General features: G+C 46.2%; 2 protein-coding genes across 6 annotated transcripts in view; one reads left to right on the forward strand and one right to left on the reverse strand.

Annotated features, from left to right (window-relative positions):
• EIF2D (eukaryotic translation initiation factor 2D) overlaps nucleotides 1-20,973 on the forward strand; it is a 58,539-nt gene that overhangs the window by 34,017 nt on the left and 3,549 nt on the right. For 2 of the 5 annotated variants that reach the window (XM_084611236.1, XM_084611237.1), the window contains exon 15: nucleotides 2,642-2,778. The exons of 2 other annotated variants lie outside the window; for them this stretch is intronic. In XM_084611236.1, the coding sequence (XP_084467362.1) occupies nucleotides 2,642-2,778 (137 nt within the window). Of the gene's footprint in view, nucleotides 1-553; nucleotides 586-2,641; nucleotides 2,779-20,973 lie in introns of those variants that run through there. One more of the 5 variants, XM_084611240.1, reaches the window with a different exon arrangement.
• Nucleotides 1-20,973, reverse strand: part of RASSF5 (Ras association domain family member 5) — a 48,690-nt gene that overhangs the window by 3,398 nt on the left and 24,319 nt on the right. Inside the window, exons 2-4 of the mRNA XM_084611242.1 lie at nucleotides 7,168-7,281; nucleotides 4,170-4,467; nucleotides 1,243-1,358 (exon numbers count right to left, since the gene is read on the reverse strand). Coding sequence (XP_084467368.1) covers nucleotides 1,243-1,358; nucleotides 4,170-4,467; nucleotides 7,168-7,281 — 528 coding nt within the window. The remainder of the gene's footprint in view (nucleotides 1-1,242; nucleotides 1,359-4,169; nucleotides 4,468-7,167; nucleotides 7,282-20,973) is intronic.

Here is a 20,973-nt window from a genome sequence, read left to right on the forward strand (position 1 = left end):
AGGTAAACAATTTCCCAGTGAGCTGTTCAGATATGTACATGTCCCCGCTCAATGCTTTGAGATGGAGTCAGGAATCTGTGATCCAACACACGTCTAAGTTTGAGCCATCTGGGACTATGATCCCAAAGCAAAACCTGAATTTACCCTGGGTGGACTTAAAATTTTCCACTGCAACACTTGACCCCACAAAACACTAATTTCCAAAGGGACTGAAGAAAACAGGCAAGTAACTGAGCTGTGGCATGCAAAAGCTAATGCAATCACCAGTGCTTTCTGTCACGAAGGGGGAGGGTCTGAACTACCCAGCAAGCCATGTTGTTACCAGCAGGGATAGTTCCACGTAGATTACTTTTAATTGATTGAGAAATCAACAAAAGATTGTTAGATATGCTGGGATGGCAACACCATAATGCAGGTTGAGAGGCCAGCTTCTACTCAGCGATATTACAAGTAGTGTATGTCTGGAAGTATCCCTGAGAAATACTGACATCTGGGCCATAATTTTGGAATTTAGATACATTTAATCCTGCTTTTTTGATCTCTCCTTTCTTAGGGCACGATTGCTCTTGAGTGGTGAGAGTCTGAACTGCTCAACTCTGTGTCAATGCCTGTGCTGCTTAGCAGCAGCTAGTCATCTTCAGCACAAGTGAGAGAGTCCTGAGGTTTCACTGAACACTCTCTGAAGTTCTAAATTGCCGTACTGTGGGGCATAAGAAGCCTTGGGAGGCAATAGATTTATTATACAGCATAGCATTGGCCTCTATTTTAAAATCAGTGGATTAGCTATGGCTCCATTTAGCTAATCTACTCTGAGGATTAAGTGAAGAACTGCATTGCTTAGTTCTATAAACAAACCAACACACACACACAAATGGATTATGGTGTAAAAACCTCAAACAGGCCACAGCATTTTTTACAGAGCCGATTTTTAAAAACATACTAAGTTTTCTGCAATAAACTGATTGGTTAAAGGTTCTGAAAAACACAGGCTAAACTCAAGGAATCCTTTGAGATGCTTTAATATTGATTCTTAAGTGGAAGGTTGGTGTCTAAGTCAGTGTTCTGGATTTTCGAACTGTAACACAAGGAAGGTAAACTTGCTCCCTCCTATCCCCCACCAAAAAAGCCATTAAGTTGTGTTTCTACTGCAGTAGGTCTCACAGGTTTGTTTAACAAGGCTATGTGGTTTTGTAAAGCTATGAACATTGGTGTGAGAGCCAAGGGAAAGACTCCCAGACATACCTCAACTTCCCCCGTTTCGTTTTCCTTCAGCACGAAACTGAGAACATCTGTGTCGGGGCCAGCCAACAGCCGGAGATACAAGGGGTATTCTGTTAGAGAGAGCTTCTGGAAGAGAACTGCAGGCAGGAAAAAAGAGAGAGAGAGGTTCTAAATGAGCCTTTAGGATTCAAGGGCAGGAAGATGCTCTAGAAGTTACTGAGCAAACACAGCATAGGTTCAAAGGCAGCTTGAGCTGGACTTCATAAGTAAGAGTCACTATGGGATGTACCATCTCCAGCAAAGGTGTTTATAAAGGGTGGTTAAAGCAAACGATTGCAAGTTGCAACACCTAGATATGATGTCTGCTGCTAGTTAGCTATGTGAGGTTGAGTAAAGGTTCTGTCCAGATTAAGGAAATTAGAATCAGTGTAGGGACAGACTTCACCAGTGCAGCTGAATCTGGTCATATATCCAGGTTAGCTGTACTGGTGTAAGCCCCCCTACTCTCTCTGCTCTGTACGGTGAGGCTTAATTAACGCTCTTCATGGGCAATATACTCAGCCCTGGGTGTCTGAAGTGAGGCCCCATAAAGCCCTATTTAGGTGCCTAGGAAGATGGCCTCATTTTCCAAAGAACTGAAGATCCTGCAGTTCCTATCAGCGTCAAGAGGAGCTGCAGTGAGCTCAGCACTTTTGAAAAATCAGGCCGCTTGTTTAGGCTCCTACATTAGGATTTAGAAGCTTAATGTTATGCACCCAGTTTAGAAAGTCTTGGCCCTCCAGTGAAAGGATCTGTATAAACACAAACTATCAGCAGGGAAGAGCCCACGCCACTGGCCAACGCAACCAGGCACAGGTCAACTGGAAGTTACTTAGTGTGATATGCACAAATTCATTGAATTGGCCCCCATCCCAAACCCACCTTCCAATCTGTCCCACCCCAAAGGTATGCTGTTTAGCCCCCTTTTTTTGGGGGGGGAGAGATTTTAACAGATAAAGGGGCAGCGATACACCCAAATCTCCTTGAATTTCAGTGGGAACAGGGCACCTAACTCCTTCAAGTGCTTTTGAAATTCCCACCCATAGTCTCCTCCACTGTTTTGTACCAAGACTGTCTTGCCATGACAAGTGCCAAAGAAGTTCAGCTTTCTGTGATAGTGTTCCTGTTGGATCTCTGATGGATTGGGGGGGGAGGGCAGGGAGAGAGAAGAGGCAGATGACATAATTATGAACCCAGGGACTAGAGGAGGAAGAGAGAAAGCCAGAAATGTCCATTCAGAGCAGCTGCATTCCTTGCCAATTATAAATAAAATTTTAATGCAATGATCTTGTTTATAAGGGTGGGTGGGTCATGATGATTCAGCTAAGGTTAAAACTCCAGAAGTCTATGAGTCAATTAGAATATCAGTATTTTTTTGCAGGTACCAAAGATAAAGCACTATCAAAGATCAGCGTTGATACTCAGAAGCTAAATAAAGGAGGCAAGGGGAAATTCTGGCCAGGGACACTAGGGTGCACAGCAGACAGGACCATGTGGGAAAGACTGAATTCCATGCAGGTGGGTGTCTGTCTCAAAGGGCTGAGTCACCCCGCGGAGGATTTGAGCCTCCACGGTATCAAAATTTAGTTCATGGTTTTTAAAGCACAAAGCAGTCTTCTACGACTGAACTGAAAGTCTTGTGGGATAAGTGACTAACTCCCAGTGACTTCATGGCAGTGACTCGGTTTGTCTCAGTCTATAGGGGGCTCGCAAGCTAGGTACACCCAGGCACCCAGGCCAGCCCTTGAGTGGCATCTCCTAGCTTCTGTTACAACAGCTTGCATCCCACGCGGGTGACCATATTTGCATCTCGGCTCTGACACGAGACCCTGTAGCTTAAGTGGGAGCTAGTTGCGGGGCTGGAAATCAGATCTTGTGTATGCACCAGTGAACATGGTTTGTTTACCAATGAAACCACCACTCCTGCCTTAGCCAACAGGGGCTAGCGCTGGAATAGGGTGATATCTGTACTGCACATGGAGAAGGCAACCGTTGCCCAGGTATTTAGTATGCTGCAGAAGAGTGATTAAACCTTCCTTAGGTTCCTATATAGCCCCCTCTCTGTAATATCTGAGCACTTTACCGTCTTCACGGCGTTCATCCTCCCAACACCCATGGAGCTGCACAGTGTTCTGTCCTGTAATCTCTCATTTATATAGCTCCTTTCACCCTGAACACACCACAGCAAGTAAGATTATGTACAGACTCTACGCAGCCCCTGCTGCAAGGTGGCAAGTGCATACCTGGTCACAGAACGGCTCCAGCACAGCTTACGGCAGGGAGTCACTTATCCAACAGTTGCAGGGGGAATTTGTTCGGCATATTTGATTATCTAAATTAGATTTGGGCCAGGCCTCCCCTAACTCCTGCAACAAGTGACATTTGATCCTTAATGACCACAAGGAGTCGGGATCAGTGCGGTGGCAGGCCACACGTACACAGGTTGGCTATTACGGCTCTTCCCTGATGAGTGCATTAGTAAGAACACCACAGAGCAAAGCAGATCTTCCCTTGGGAAACCACTGACAGCTCTGCTATTAGGAATGACACTTACAAATGAGAGGAAACATGGCTTTATGGTTTAGGCACTGGACTGGGACTCCAAAGATTTAGGTTCATTTCCCAGGTCTGCTACTGACTCCCTCTGTGAGCTTGGTCAAGTCACTTGATCTTTCTGGTCCTCAGTTCCTCATCTTACAGAAGGGGCTGACTATCCTCCCTTTTTGTCGGTCTTTGGGGCGGGGGCTGTGTGTATGTGCAGCACCTTGCACAGTGCAGCTCAGTTAAGGCCTCTACTGTACCACAAATCACAATCTTCCCAACTGTGGCAGAGAGGGGAAGCATCTGGGAATTCCCCTCTCTGCACCGAGCCCCCATGGGACTGGCTGCTCGGAAGGGTGTGCACTCACCTTGCCCATCTCTCTGCATTTCCTTGAAAAGTGCAAACTTCTGAGGGTTGTCCACCACCATGAACTTCTTGAGGAGCCCCTGGATCACCTCGCTGACCGTGGTCGTGCTGCTGATGTGCAGCTGCTTGACTGCATCCAGCGGCAAGTAGAAGGAAGTTCTCTTGTCCGTCATATCAGCCAGGTTCACCTCCTTGAGGGCATCGTAGATAGACGGCGGCCGAATTCCTGCTGGCACCGTCACAGGCCGGCACAGTTTCAAGTGCACTTTAATGAAGCCCGTGTAAGTGCCGTCCTCATTCTACAGCGAAGGAGATAACGAAAGTCAAGTTTCAGTGAGTGCTCATGGGGCAAGACAGGTTTTCAGCCAATGCCAGTATCCCCCCCCACACTCAGGCTGGAGGCTTTTTGCAGTACTTAACCCAGTGGTAGACATGGTGGGCTGACTGCAGGGACAACTTTCTATAGTGCTTGAAACTTTCCTAGTAATAACGTAAAAGGAACTAGCAATTTAGGGTTAGTCACTACAGAATTCTTCCTGTTCCCTACTATTCAATAATGCCCTAGGATTCTTCGCCGCCCCTTTGCCATCTCATCCTTTGTAAACTGTTCCTGCTACAGAGAAGAGTTATGGAAACTAACTGACATTAAATACCATTTGTGCTTGCAATTACACTTCTGTCTCCTTTAACTGAAGATGGGTTTGGAGAGAACATGTAAGCATCTGAACTAGGGTTTCCGAGGGCTGAGCTGGATATGCTGGCTGTTTTCATAAGGTTTTAGCTCCAAACAGTTGCAAGCTTGCAGCTCTCCGTCTTAAATGATGGAAATTTCATGAGATTTTCACCATCCTGGGCCCGATCTTGAGATAAAGGCCCTTTACACAGACTTTATGAGAAATCTAACCCTGGTTAAGCATAGACAACACCGTGGGTGCCATGCTGTAACAAACTCTAAAAAGATTAGAACATCTGGAATTGATAGCTCAGGTACTGGTTCACGGCTGTCAGTTGGGGCTGAAGTGAGTTGCTACAGAGTCCCAAGACTGCGGAGATTACAGGCAAAAGATGGCCCATTTGCCTTAAAAGAAAATGAGCCAATAACAACTCCTGGGGAAGCCAGGCTACTCCAATGTTAATCCATGGGTCACAAAAGTTAGGAGATGGAAAAAGATCCCTTTGATGACTCCCAGGCTACTATAAGGAAGCCTGCACTAGTTTTTGTTCATGTCAGTTGTAAGTGATGTCTGTTTAAAGACAACTTGGGGCTTGTTTTCACAAACTGACAAGCGACTGGAAAACCATAAACAACTGAACACTGTTCTCTGAAATTGTAAAATCTCCATTATTTCTGTTTTTCCAAAACCTCCTTCACTGTGAGCTATGAGAGCTTGTGAAATTTGCTCCTTTTGTTAAATCTAATTTGTGAACCCAGTCCTTTCCTTGGCCTCTCAAGAATTACCAACAGGGCTTGGTTTACATGGTTGTTTTTGCCAAACAGTAAACAAGGCTGCAGTCAAGGGCTGGAACTGTAAGCAAATTACTGTGGGTCCCACAACTTCGTTTAAAAGTTTGACCGTGGAGGAACAGAATGGCACATCTGGTTCCCTAACGGCTCTATGTCTCCAAACAGGCTGTGTGACAGCGATTGAATGGCAGTGAAGCAGCTTTCTAGTTATCATGACTCATCCAAACTACAGCCTGATCTGTGTGTGGCAAATCGTTTGCTGGACATGGAAATTACTCTGAAAATTTCCGCACTGGAAAAAAAAAATTGTAGAACCATTGTCTGAACCGTGTGGTGGCTCATGCCACACAGACCTAGGTACAAATAAGACTGGTGACTAAGCACTTTAGGTGCTGAAATGCGTGACAGCCCTCAAGACCAAAGCCCTGTGCTTTCCATAGGACAGACCAGGCCTGATTCAAAGCCCACTGAAGTTAATGGGCATCTTTCCACCAGTAGAGTGGGCTTTTTGGATCAGGCCTGGACAGGGCAGACCCCAGCAATGCAAGTTTTCCTCCTTGCCTCAGCCACACCTCACCAGCAGGGCTAAGCAGCGAGTTCAGTCTCCGTGGCACAGTATTAGGCTCTTCTGAGACTCCCATTGAGGGAGCCTGGCAGGATGGTGGATTTTTTACCGTCAACACGTCTCCAAGGAAGAAGCCGAGAAGCATCAAATTCAATTTACATAGTGGCTACTGAAAAGTCAGCAAGTTTCTTAAGACTGAACTTAACTGCTTAGCTGTACTGAAGGCCTTATCCAGTGGGTACAAATTTCAAAAGCACTTTAATGATGTAGCAGCTGAAGTCTCATTAAGTGAATTAGGCTCCGAAGGCACTTAAATGCTTCTGAAATTTTTACCCAGCATGTTTCACACTCCCGTCAATTAGCAGTGAAGTCATGCCCTGACACACCGCTCAGCAACGGGGACCTCTTGTGTTAGGTGCTGTATAGACACAGGCTCTTCCCCCCGAGATTCTCCTACTTGCGTAACAGCAGCCTTGGACACAGTCAAAGTTAAAATCCAGATTCAAATGCGGCCCCCCGTTCCTCACCCCCCAAGGCTGGGCTGTTTAGACCCAAGTTTTTGATTCAGGCCAGTCTGTAGCCTTAAGCGTTTCAGGAGAAGACCACTGCTAAAATAGGTTAATACGAATGCTCTACTCAGAATTCATTCGTCATACTGCGGTTCAAATGCAAGACAAGCAGTCCCTGTACTGGGAACCGATGCAGTTAACACATCATCTGATTATCTGCCATTTACAAATGCAGTCGTGTCTATGCATTTATACCCTCTGTTGGCATGTTCTCCTTGCAGTAGGACCTGATTTCCTGCTGCGGTTTGGCAGATGAATCAAAGGTTTTGGAGCTATCCATGTCAGGTGAACTTCACTCTTGTGCAAAGGCTCAGCGCAAGGCCCAGTCACCTCTAAAGCCAGAATTAAAAGCCTGTCCTTAGTGCCTAAAGTAATGTAGACAGATGAATAAAATACATACCAGCTTCATCACGAAGCAGTTTGTAACCTTGGCATTGTAACTATTGATTATCTGTTCAATCTCCTGGATAGTGGGAGCTTTGGGTTTTTCTTCTTCTGCTGTTTTGGTTACATTCTGAAACGAGAAATAAAGAATAGTGAATACCTTTGGTTTGTACGTCACTTTGCAGCCAGGAGCGTCGTACAAATTGTATGCTGCAAATGGTACGCTCTTCGTGGCCCTGCCTTTGCCAGAATATACATATAAGCACAAAGACAGACATAATCCCTGGTCCTGAGAGTTTACAATAAGAATGATGGAGAAGATAATGCCATTTATTGCTATTATTTGTACGGGCGTAGTGCCGAGAGGCCCAAATTAAGACCCCACAGTGCTAGGCACTGTACACACAGAACAAAAAACTAGTCCTTTCCCCAAAGAGCTTACAATTTAAGCAAGAGCCAACAGATGACTACCACCTCCATGAGTTGTCTGGTCATCCTCCAGCCCACTGGTGGCTGCATTTCAGAGGTGTGTGGAGCGATTTCTCCTTCATTATTAAGAATGTTCCTTAATATTTATATTAGACGCCCCAGACATGCAGCTACTTTTGGAAAAGGACATACTCAGTGAACCAGCCCCCTGCACAATAGTGTAGAAAGGGAAAAGTTTGGCCAAAGACGCATAACGTAAACGTAGACGCATAGGCCACCTCTTAGCATCCCCCAGCACCATTTTCATGGAAAGGTTTGAGGCTTTCTTAATTTCCCTGTAGAGTGAAGAGGGTTTACAGAGTTTTGCCCAGAGGACTTCATTAAACCTGCATGGAATTTTCTCAGAAGGGTGAAGGTATTTGGTTTTTTTTACCCTGCTGGAATTCAAACATATGGTTCCAAGGAATCTAAGTTATTTCAAACCTGATGCTTAAAGCTCTAAGCTGTCCCTTCTGGAAAGCTGAGAAACGCCACATGGGTCTATGATGCAGGAGGGTCTGAGCTTTGAGCAGTCAGTCAGACAGGCAGATGGCTGGTATAATTCCGATGGGTTCTTCAGTGAGGTATTGATCCAAAGTGCTCTGGGTGGTTTAATGACTAGCAGACAACGGCTCCTACAGGCTGATCAATGGGGAGGCAAAGGAACAGACAAGCCACAAAAAGCTTTTGCTCTCACAGGGTCTTGGATGCTGCTGCACCACATGCTTCATCTGTAAAACATCTCCATCCGCCACATGCCAGTGGCCTGCAGCATCTGCATTGCAATGGGTGTTCCCTTCAGCGGGCTTCTCATATTTGCTCCTTGCAATCTTGGCTTCTGGCAGGCCCCCGAGAGGAATATTTCTGGGATACGTGCTGCTGATGGCCAGGAAAAAGAAATAGTGGCTTTCTTGAGCCACTTCCCACAGCACGGCAGAAAGACATTCACTCACTGCAAGCCTCAAGCAGAAGAGATTGTAGAGTTTCATGGAGGTGGTCAAAGGAGGCGCTTGGAAACAAGCGGCACAAAATAAAAGTCTCACCAAGGATGGGGAATGTTTTCACCATGGAACAGACCGTTGAGCCAGCAGTCAACACAGGAGACCTGAGGGAGCTGCATTTATCATGGCAATTTGCGGGCAGCATCACCGATGCTTTCAATAAGCCCACGTGCAATTAATGAAACGCACAGAGTCCAAACTCCCTGAGAACTTGGGCATCTTTGTTGAGCATGACCGGAACAAAAGAACATCCTGTAGCCAACTGACTGCTCACTGCCATTTTGTATGGGGAAGTAAGGGTACTTCCCCCCTTCTATAAACACCAGTCACAGGAGGATCTGAGTGTGTTTAGAGCACCATAAGTGAGCATCACTTCACCCCCTACGAAGCGGGTAACTATCATAGCCTCCCCATCTGTAAAATGGAGGGAGATTTGCCAGAGATCACATGGAGTCAGCTGCAGTATCCCCAGCTTTAGCCACTGCACTAGCCATTGCTGCCTCAGTGGAAGGTACCACTTCATCCAGCTGCAGCTGCCAAATGTTTTTCTGCCCCTCACCTAGCAACTGAAAGCCAGTGACTATTTTTCATGGCTCTGCTAGCATTTCCTCCACGTGCAGAGCAGCTGGGATGCCACTGACAGCAGGCTCATTCAGACAGAATTTGCAGTTACATCTACATTTGGTTCTTCCTCCAAGCAGTGCATTTCTAGCAGCTTGGGAGGAGTAAGTCATTACTTCAAAGCTAAAATGCAATAACGCCACATAAACAGTGAGCAACCTGCACGGCTAATCCATAGCACGTGCCTGCCCAACGTCCCCAGTAACCCAATCAACGCAGTCACAGCCTGCCTTGGAAGTCACTGTTCTCTGTGCGTGGGGGAAACAGAGGGACAAGGGCTCTTTTCTCTCCCTTTCATTGGTTTTGATGAATTTCCTTTTGCGAGGCTAAATTACAGTCAGATGCAGTGCGTAGGAGGGGTTCACAGGCAGGTCTTTTACGTAAACATATTCATTAGTCATTAGAGACAATCGGAAAACCACCTGTAATCAGGTCCCATCACAGACAGAGACACTAAAGAAAAACGTAACTGGGCATTGAGAGCATTTAAGCAAAAGGGCAATAAACATTTCTGGATACAGCTGCCATGAGGGGCTTATTAAGGAGGCTCATTAAAAGCCATGATAGCCTATTTGCACAGGAGTGCTTAGCACTCACAGCTCCCAGTGATGTCAGCAGGAACTGCAGTATCTTTGAAACTCGGGCCAGGGATGTATCGGAAGCAGGCTTTGAATCCAGGGGGCGCTGCCATCTACTTCTAGACCCAATATACAGTGCCAGATCCTTAGCTGGCATAAATCGATGTAGCTCCATTTAAGTCAATGGGGCGATGCTGATTTACACCAGCCGAGGATCTTGACCTTAGAGTCTATAAAAATCAGCTAACTCCATTAAGGGAGGAAGGGGGATCTGTGGGTTTTTTTGCTTCCACCTGCTCCTCTGCAGTGCTCCTGCCGCAGAGCTTGGCAGGCAGGGAGAGGAGCCACGGGAAACCAGGGTACTCTGAGCAGCATGAAGCCTGCTTCTGTGCCCTACGAACCCCATCAGAGGGGTCATGAGGATGGTGCCAAGCAGGGGTCAGTGCCAATATGGGAGACAATTAAGTTCTTTTGGGAGGTGTGCAGGAGTCAGGATGCTGCCTTCACATACAACAGGTTCTGCGAGGTTTGGAGCAACTTTCCCTGTGCCCCTCAACTACCATGGGTTCTATCCCCGGCACAGCACCTCCACTTTGGCAGGAAACCGCATCAGGGAAAGCAAAACCAGGGAGAGGTTACAAATAAGTCCTCCCCTGCCACAAGTTTACATGCAGGAGGGAAGCAAATGCCTCATGTATTTTCTTGTCTGTGAAACTTCCGGTGAAAATCAGACTCTGCTCACCGGAATTGAAAATCTGTTGCAGCCGAGAAATTCATGAAAAGCCCCACCTTGGCTTGCTATCCAAGAGTTTACGTAGAGTTAAATTAGAACGGTCTATGAACTGCAAACTTTAGGCAGATTTAGGAGAACCAGGGGATTAAACGGTAATTAACTGACAACCACCAATGCTCTGATATTTGGGGAAACCTAAAGAGAGCTGGCAAGGCTGGCCCAATGAAATCAAAATCTCCCGAGAGAGTTGTAGGAAAAGTACTGGCATGTGAAGGCACTGGCAGAACGGACTGGGCTAAGCTGGAGCAGATGCCGGAGCCAGAGACACGTGGTCGTTCAGGCTTCTTGTTCAATGCGGTGAAGCTGCGATCACAGAAAATGTTGAGGAAAAAGATCTGCTCTCGTTCAGACAGGAATAATCCTGAGGAAGGTCTATGGCCTGAGTCACGCAGGAGGTCAGACTGGGTGATCACAAGGGTCCCTGTGGATTCTAGGACAGTGGCCCTAATGTCCTCCAAGGAGGTAACAGAACAGTGCTGGTTCTAAGTGCTTCCTTTATTGATCCCACAAGTGAATCCATGCAGCCAGGTCTTTGTGCTCCCACGGATCCACGCACAGGATCAGCGCCATAAAGAGGAGCAAGAAGGACTCAAGGCAGGCCATTTCCAGGACTAGGAGATGCACACACACTCTCCCTCAGCCAGATTATAGCCTCGTCTCTGACCAAGCCTGTGTGGCGTCTGGCGTCATCGAAGTCCGCGTCAGCTTCGCAGCACGGTCGGTGGATGTGTGTGGAGAGGTCCAGGGAATGGTCTATTCCTGGCTCCTTGTACTGACTTTGGAGAGGTTAGAGATGAATCACAACAGCCTGACTTGCCAGTGCAGTTTTGTTCAGTGTCTTCATTAATGATCTGGAGGATGGTGTGTCTTGCACCCTCAGCAAGTTTGCAGATGACACTAAACTGGGAGGAGTGGTAGATACACCGGAGGGTAGGGATAGGATACAGAGGGCCCTAGACAAATTGGAGGATTGGGCCAAAAGAAATCTGATGAGGTTCAACAAGGACAAGTGCAGAGTCCTGCACTTAGGACGGAAGAATCCCATGCACCTCTACAGACTAGGGACCGAATGGCTCGGCAGCAGTTCTGCAGAAAAGGTCCTAGGGGTTACAGTGGACAAGAAGCTGGATATGAGTCAACAGTGTGCCCTTGTTGCCAAGAAGGCCAATGGCATTTTGGGATGTGCAAGTAGGGGCATTGCCAGCAGATCGAGGGACGTGATTGGTCTCCTCTATTCGGCATTGGTGGGGCCTCATCTGGAGTACTGTGTCCAGTTTTGGGCCCCACACTACAAGAAGGATGTGAAAAAATTGGAAAATGTCCAGCGGAGGGCAACAAAAATGATTAGGGGACTGGAACACATGACTTGAGGCTGAGGGAACTGGGACTGTTTAGTCTGTGGAAGAGAAGAATGAAGGAGGATTTGATAGCTGCTTTCAACTACCTGAAAGGGGGTTCCAAAGAGGATGGATCTAGACTGTTCTCAATGGTAGCAGATGACAGAACAAGGAGTAATGGTCTCAAGTTGCAGTGGGGGAGGTTTAGGTTGGATATTAGGAAAAACTTTTTCACTAAGGTGGTGGTGAAGCACTGGAATGCGGTACCTAGGGATGTGGTGTAGGAGGAAGGAATCTCCTTTCTTTGAGGTTTTTAAGATCAGGCTTGACAAAGTCCTGGCTGGGATGATTTAGTTGGGGATTGGTCCTGCTTTGAGCAGGGGGTTGGACTAGATGACCTCCTGAGGTCCCTTCCAACCCTGATATTCTAGGATTCTATGCACACAGACTGAAAAAGCAGCGAGGTATTGAAACATCCCCTGGGCCATGGGAAGTCAATTCAGCTTGACAGGCACATTCAGGGCATTGCTGCCGCTTACTCCTAATTCATGGAAGCAGGCCACACAACAGGATACCACATCCTCCCCAGAAACATCTCAGGACCTCTCTCTGCATGTCCCGGCCCTGGGGGCCTCCGATCAGTTTGGTGGGAGTGCAGAGAAGAGGAGACGATAACCCTGCGGACGAGGAAAGGCCCTCAGAACCTCCCAGCCCTCCTGTACACACCCACTGCATACGTGCTGCCAGGTGTCCAGGTAAAGAGGCAGGAAGCGCCTTGAAAATGCTCATTCCCTCCCCCACTCCCCCAGCCATGCTCCTTGTGGAAACCAACAGACAAGAGGGGGGCTACACAGAAACAACAAGAGAGTCCAGTCAGTTTAATGACTGAGGTTTCAGCACACCGGCAGCCTAACTGTTGCAAAGTTTTTTGTTGGCCTCACAGCAAAGGAGAGTTTTAATCCTTCCACATCAAATGCCAGCCTGCGCTCCAGCTGTCATTAATCCCCCACCTCGCGATCAGAACCCATTTCCCCTGCTTTGGAAAGCATCTCTCCAAGGCCCCTGGCCCTTAACATACGCTGGGAATTAAGGGGTAGAGGGGGAAATGCCTCTGAGAAAATTAAGGGGGTGAGTTACCAAGAGAAAACGAACCAGCTGGAGATAAACTTACCCTGACAGAATCATTGGGAAAAAAGCCAGCCGTGCCCTCTGAAGGATGCAAGTGAGGGATTTTTCATGATTAAAAATTCTGATGCTCCCCTGAGTTTGCTGAAGAACTTGGAAACCTGAAACTGGGCGCTGCTTTCCCTCCACAGCACAGCCTGGTGGGTTATTGTAGGATTTATCCCAAATGCTGTTCCCCACCCAAAGGTCCCTTCCCCTTGCTCACAGCACACGCTTGTCTGGCTCCCCTGAGCACCAGGGAGCTGGGGAGGAGTGAAAGACCTGGGCGCTAGAGAGGCTGCATCTGGACATGGCATCCCACGCACCTGGACGGTAACATTTGGGTGGAGCATTGCTTATAGCTGTAGTAACTGCTGCTGGTGTGTGCTTTCCCACAGCGCCCCTGGAAGCACCACACTAGCTTCTAGTCTCTGCCTGCAGCATGCCTCCAGCTGTCCTGCTCTGCCAGTGCACGCTCCTCCTCTCAGGAGCAAGACTGACAGATTGCAGCCACATCCTTTGAAACCAAGTGCAGAGAACTCTCGGGCCGTGGCAAAGAGCTCTAGGCAAATGAAAGGCACATCTGCCCTTTAGGGAGACCGGGAAAGCATCAGCATCCCTCAGAGTCTGGAAACATTGGAGGGAAAACGCAGCAGCTACATCCAAAGAAGGAAGTCGCTCACCTTCAGAGCAAATCACAGTCCGTTGTAAAATTAATGAGCCCCGTCATAGGAGGATGGAAACCAAAGGGTTTGTCCGACCCTGAAATGAATTTAAATCCACAGGTGGATTGAGAAAAATCTATAAGGAATGTGGACACTGCAATGAAATACAAGTAGATACACAAAGCTGCATCTTTACTGTCTGCGCAGCAAGGCATGGCAGCTTCCATGTATATTTCCTTATGGGGAAATAACCCACTAAAACGACAGTGCTGAGCTGACTGCAAACTGAATCTTCTTTCTCTCTCTCTCTCTCTCTCACACACACACACACACAGATACACACACACACCTTTAAGGATCCCACGGTCTATCTCAAAAGAGGTTTGGAGTGAACACAAATTTTAGCGTATGGTACTTAATCTAACACCTGTCCTGAAAGCATCCTCCTAATTACAGGAAACTCAGAGTCCTCATGCCAAAATCATGGTGCTCATTTGCATCCTGCAGACAAGCAGTTATATTCTAAAAGATGCTTTCTGCTATTCAAAGCCTCTCAAAATTGGGCTATGATGCAAAAAAGAAAGTTGATTTTCATTGTCTCTTTTTAGCCATTCGTATCAATGGCAATGGGATATCAGATGGTCAGATACTGTAGCTGCATTTTTTAAAGAAGGGGCTGGGTAATTTTACAGCCATATCATATGTAGCAATCCATGTGAAAGATAATTAACAGGTTTTGCCTGTTTCCTAAGGATCAAAAGTTGGTCACATTTGGAGGCAGGGTACCCGAAATGGTGGACCATGAATATATCTATACCATTGGTGGATGTAAGTGACTTAGAGACAATAATGGTAGGTACTCACTCAGGGCTCAATCCAGGTCTCAGTGAAGTCAAGTGAAAGATTCAGACAACAACAGGCGTTGCGTCAGGATCAGAGTACCTACCACTATAACCTCTGAGCCCATCACATCCACTAATGGATTTATTCTGCCACCAACCCTATAAAGCAGGGAAGGATTATTATCTCCTGGTTGAAAGACAGGGAGCTGAGGCACAAACAGAAGAAGCGACTTGCCCAAGGTCACATCGGGAATCTGTTGAAAACAGCCAGAACTTGCACCCAAACCTCCTGAATCTTAGCCTGGCTTTCCTCTCTAGCACTGGTCTGATCGGCAGGGCAATCCCTGGGCCCCACATTCAAAATTAAATGTGGTTAATGAAAAAACTAACTAATGTTATTCATGTGCTCCAACTGCAACTCCCTCTTCATTTTGGGGCATCACTTGGTTTGCAGTCAGAAGCGTTTGCAGAGAGTCTCTTCCATTTGGCTGAGAGCCAAAGGATAAAGTCTCTTTTAAAGAACAAAGACTTTATAGTCCAAAGTCCATGCATACTGCAAACAAATTCATGTGTTTCTTGGAATATTCTCTGCGAGTGGCATTTCACACTACAATGCAAAACACCACCTTTCCCAGAGGAAGGGCCATAAATACATTTCAGACAGAAACTGCCTGAGATCACTAGCAGGACTCCCATCTTTTATGTTGACGGACTATGAAGTTAGTTTTAACGGAGAGCTTTAAGTATTAAGGGTTATAGAAATCAAGGCTGGTAGGCCTAAAATGAGACCTGTAGCCTCCAAACAAAAACTCTGTGGGATAAACTGGGTTTCTTTGCGTACGGTTACATTCACTGGGGATTACAGAGCAGGCCAGAACAATACCATTTCAGCTCACTGCTCCTCTGAACTGCCCTAAAACTCCTGGGTGTAAGCCCTTCAACACCTGACCCTACCTCTGGGAGAATTCCCCAAATGAAGAGGGAGAGCTGAAATCCACTCGTGGTAATTAGATTCATTAGAATCTAATGGTAAAGCACAGTCCTGGGGCTTTAAGACTCCACCTGCCCAACAGAAAGAACACTTCTCTGCGCAGGAATGCAGGGGCTTTCAACAATATCCCTCCTGAGGCGTGTTAAAAGGGGTTATAAATGCCAAGTCAGGATAACCAGCAGATTCTGGAACGCGTGTGTGCACATCATTCCTTGTCCTGACAGCTGTGCATGGCTGCACGACCTTCTCACGCAGAATGGGAACAGGAACAGGACATGAGGAAAGTTTAGGCTTACATTCGAATGGCTGCGATTGCCTGGTTTGGGTTACTCTCAACAGAGAAGCACCATCCCTCCCATCAGTCTCCAAGTACATTAAACCCAAGTGGTACTGAGGGTAAACAGTACGGGGCATTCTCAGGGCCCCACCTTTTTCCTAGTGGAGATGCAGCCATCCTGGCCTAAACAAAATCTCAACACGCTCAAACAATCCTCGATGTTTCCTAGGAAGGAGCTATTTCGATGTTTCCTAGGAAGGAGCTATTTTCATATACCCAGATCACTGGATGGAAAAGCTTGGGTTATTACGGCGAACATACGTGCTGCATTTCCCCCAATTGCCTTTTATGCTGTGTAAGCATGAACTTAAACACAACACAGCCCACAAATAATGCAGCCCCCCATGTTCCTGCCACTCCTCAAAAGCAACAAAACCAGCAAATTGTAAGATGAAAGCTCTGTTGTCAGGGCAGTGACCTGTTATTAAAAGATCACTCCAGTCCTGGAACATGTGAGACAGAGAATCAGCAATCTGTGTATAATAGGATATCGCTCCTCGCTAATGATATTTCTTTAAAAAAAAAAAAAAAGAGAGAGAGCGAGAGAGCAGAGAATCAGCATAAGGATCTTAGTTACATTCTTGAGATAAAAAGAAAAGGAGTACTTGTGGCACCTTAGAGATCTTTTTGCGAATACAGACTAACACGGCTGCTACTCTGAAACCGGTCATTGTTCTTGAGATACTGGGTCAACACAATTCCCACATGGGATGATGACAATCCCTGGGCCAGTTTTTGTATCCATAAGGTTTCCAACTAAAATTCCCAAAACCTTACTGGCAAATGGAGGGGAGGTAAGGACCAAAACATTTCCTATGAGCCCCCTAGATCAATGAATGCCCCTTTCAACAAGAATCCCATGTAATAACCTGATGGGAGAAGTCTATACAGTTAACCTGCCTGAGAGCCTGCCCTTCTGCTTTCTGTCCCTTTCTTTTGGGTTCATGTTGTATCCATGTATCACAAAGATGAACATTTATCACAACAAACCATTTAAGGTCACAAGTCAGCAAATGACTTAAGCACGTGCTTAACTTTATGTGCATCTTTAAGTCCATGTGCTTTGCTGAATCAGGGCCCTTAGGCAGAAACGTTAAGGGTGGAGATTTTCAAAGCAGTCGTGGGGATTTAGACACAGCTTCAATTAAAATGAATAGAAGTTGTGTGCCTAAATCCCCTGGACTGTTTGAAAAATCTTAATAAATTTAACAGCAATGCTGATGGAGTTCTGCAGTAGGTGACTAATTTCTTTTTCCACCCATGGTTTCTCAAATTCTGTCAACTTCCTCCTGGTGAATTTTGTGCTAGTGGAAGATTCAGCCTATTCAGCCATCAGTTGGAGTTTTTACTGAGAAGCCTGAAGAGTGAAGTCTTCTGTATTCTGGGGAGACCACCAGTCATTAACTCTATTATTTAGTCCTGGTCTCTCTAAGACTGCCAACCCATGACTTGCCCATCATCACATGGCAAGTTGGTATCTCAGACAGGAATAGAACCCAGGAGTCCTGACTCTCTGGGCATGTCTAGACTAGAATTTAAAGGTCTGATATTAGATTGAGTAACCCAGCTCAACCTAATTAACTACGTATAAAACTAATCAAGATAAAGCAATTGTATTTTTTTGCTGAACTGACTGAAGTCATGTCTACATAGGAAAGTTTTAACAGTTATACTGGTATAACACACCATGTAGACACATTTTATTCTGGTGTAAGAGTGTCCACACAGGAGGCTACACTGGAGTAAGTATTTTGGTTTAATTTCACACCTTAGTTGACCCCCCCCCCCAACACACAGATACAAACAAAAACCCTCCTATGTAGACAAGGCCTAAGTCCCTTCCATCAACTACTAGATCACACATTGTTCCAGCCAAATTCGGGCATAAGCCAACAGACAGATTGGCTATATCAGTCTCTTTATCCTTGTAATTTGCCTCTTCCTGTTAAGGCAGGCCACTCCTTTGTTGTGACGTCTCAAGTGAGAAAACAACACATGCTGGCAGTTAAGAGCCCCTTGAACAACTCTGTGCTAATGATGCCATTTGGTTTCCATGGAGGAAGCACAGAGTCTCCAGTAATGTGGCGAGCACCAGGGAGACAGCTGTCGCCAGCGTTTATCAGCAGGCACAAGGCAGTCATTAATTATGGAGCACACTGGAGATGACATGGGAATACTGCAATTGGACCCCAAGTGAGAAAGACTGGCAACTTGTTCATTAACATTTCATAGCCAAATCATATCCCCTGGAACATTTTAACAGAAGGTCGTTAATTGCATGCCCAAATCCTTGTATTTCATCCATTGCATTGTTTTAATTTGTGAACCGTTTCCTCCAATTTATTTTAATCGATTTGTTAGTTTCCAATAATCCTGAGAGCCAGAAGCTGATAGCATTGGTTCTAGATCCCTGAGAGCTGCCAATGCACCTCTATCCTCACCTGCAGAACCTCTGCTGTTCCATCCCTGAATCCCCATGCAGCTCTGCCAACACGTTGCCATCCTATCCTGCAGGACACCTTCCAACTCCACTCCTATTCCCCCGCAACTCTCCCAATGCAGCTCAATCCAGATCTGCAGCACCGTTGCTTTTCCAGTTCCCCTCACTCCCAAAGCTCTACCTCCCGCTATTCCAGCCTGGGATAGCCACACAGCTCTTCTAGTGCACACACCAATCCTTATCTGCAACACCTTCTGGTTGGTCCAGTCCCCTCTCCCAGCTCAGTCGAAGGCATATTAATCACGATCCGCACAAAGGCTCTCTTGAATATTTGCTTCAGTATCTATGCTATTCATTATTAACTGGCTCCTGTTCTCTACCAAGGATTACAGAGATGATTGAACTAGATTCTGTTAATGGAAAATGGGTCCTAATTCAGTTCTCTCCCCCCAAATCTACCTAAACTGTACATGTTTGCCCTGTTTACCACTTCCTCCCTGATTTGCCTCTATATCCTCTTACTTTAAGCAAAAGGAAAGGACATGGGTGTAACTGTGGATAACTGACTACCAGCAATGACAAACATCTTTTAAGTGACAGATCTCTTATTAAATGACTCAAAAGACGTCCGATTGCCTGGCCTTAAGCCCAAGTGTATGACGACCCCAAAATGCATCACGAAGGAGCCTTCTGCTCATTTCTATATTTACATTTTTTAATTGATGTAAAATGCCACCCATCTGCCTCAACGGGTGGGGGAACTTGATGTGGCCAGCAGTGGAAGCCCCAGCAGCAAGGAAAGGAGATGCTCACTGAGGGACATCATATAGCTCCACCCACAACTCCCCTTAGCAATCTTCAGCCAGTTGAGGGGGCTAGAAGAGGTGCAGACTGGCTAGCATTCCCTAACTTCCAGGACTTACTCTGGAGCAGGGGCCATTTGGAGCCTCTTTTGGCCCCATTCCAGCAACCCCACCTACCCACCCTGAACTAGTAAGGGGAATCCAGCCTGAAAGATGCTGCAGGTCTATCCGATCTCCTGTTTGGGGGGGTGTGTGTGTCAAGAAGGAACTTTTCCTCCCATGGGTCCATAGGCAGAGGATCGGGGAGTTTTTAACCTTCCTTGCAGCACCTTCAAGCCACAGCAGGTTAGCTAGGAATGCATTTAGTACCTAAATGAGGTACTTTGTTGACTTGTTCATTCCTCGCAACTTGCAGCCGGTTGCCAGTGTGGTTAAAAGGATAAAATGAATGGTTCCCGGAGGTAAAAAAAATCTGGGATTTCGCTGACGGGCCTTGAGCTCGTGAGACCCTGTGGCCCTCATGGGATGAGGTCACTGCCCCTCTGCCCTCCTCCTGGGGTGGAGGGTGGGTAGCTGGACTCATACTGAGCTCAGTCCTAGGTTGGGGGTAGGCTGATGAGAGCATATTCCAAGTTATAGGTTTTACAGGAGGAGCCCTGTTACTCCTGCACTGAAACCAATTAAACGCCTGGTATAGGGGAGCATGGGTGATGGGCCAGTATTGTTCCTCCCCTTTATTTAAATTTAATAAAAGTTGCAGCCTGCCGCTTAAGATCCATCCATGCAGCTGTCCTCATTTTGCTGCTGTGTCCACATCAAAATACCCACACAGTGGTTTGTCTTGCATAAGGAAAAACTTACTCTCTCTCTTAATGATGGATTTCAACAGTTGGCTACTGCATGGACGCCAGCACTGTTTTTAAATTTTCTTTAACTCTCTCCATTCATTGTGAGGCAAATCACGCATGGCTTCAAACTCCTGCCTGTCATAATTTTAACCATTTGAGAGATACACACACAGTAAGTGGCCAAATCATAGTTTACTTCTTCCCCTTTCTGTGTACGACTTTAATTAAAAAAGAACCCTTGCATTATGACTTAACCAATACGGGTTTTAACAGCCTTGCTGCTCTCTCTTGGGGGTCATTTTGCAAATCATTTTGCATCTGGTGTGGAATTAATTTGCTCTTATGAAGCCCTGAATGTTTAGTGACAGATGGTTAAACTGCTTCCATTGCTAACAAGCAATTTAAGGTGCATGGAAAGCAGCTACCTTGTTTTGGAAACAGAACTGTCAGCCAACACAAGTCACTTGCCATAACCCTGAAAGTCATTAAGAGCTGACCATGTGCTTAACACACTTCTCACCAAGCAGCACATTTTGTGCTGTGGTTTGAAAGAAACTGACACAATTTTGGGTTACCAGACCTTAAATTAAACTGGTATCCTTCTGTTCAAAAACTGCACAAGGCAAACTCAATATAGGCTCCAGAGACTATCAAGATATTTTTTCCCCCGATTTAGACATCAGATGTGCTGCAAACCACAGAAGTTGCTGTTTCCATGATACCAGCATTTAAGTGAGCCTGAAATGTAAGAACCATTCTAATTACTGCAGCTCAGATTTTAAAGGGAAACTGCAGTGCAATATTAAAGATGGGAGCTGGGCAAATACTGCAAGAATAAATCAGTGAATATTCATTTGAATTTTTAAATCCATTCTCTTTGGCACTGTTCATCTCCCTTTGCTAATCTGGGAACATTTATGCTATTGAATTCTAC

The sequence above is a fragment of the Lepidochelys olivacea genome, assembly GCF_965140295.1.
Source record: "Lepidochelys olivacea isolate rLepOli2 genome assembly, chromosome: 21".
In the NCBI taxonomy this organism is placed as follows: domain Eukaryota; kingdom Metazoa; phylum Chordata; order Testudines; family Cheloniidae; genus Lepidochelys; species Lepidochelys olivacea.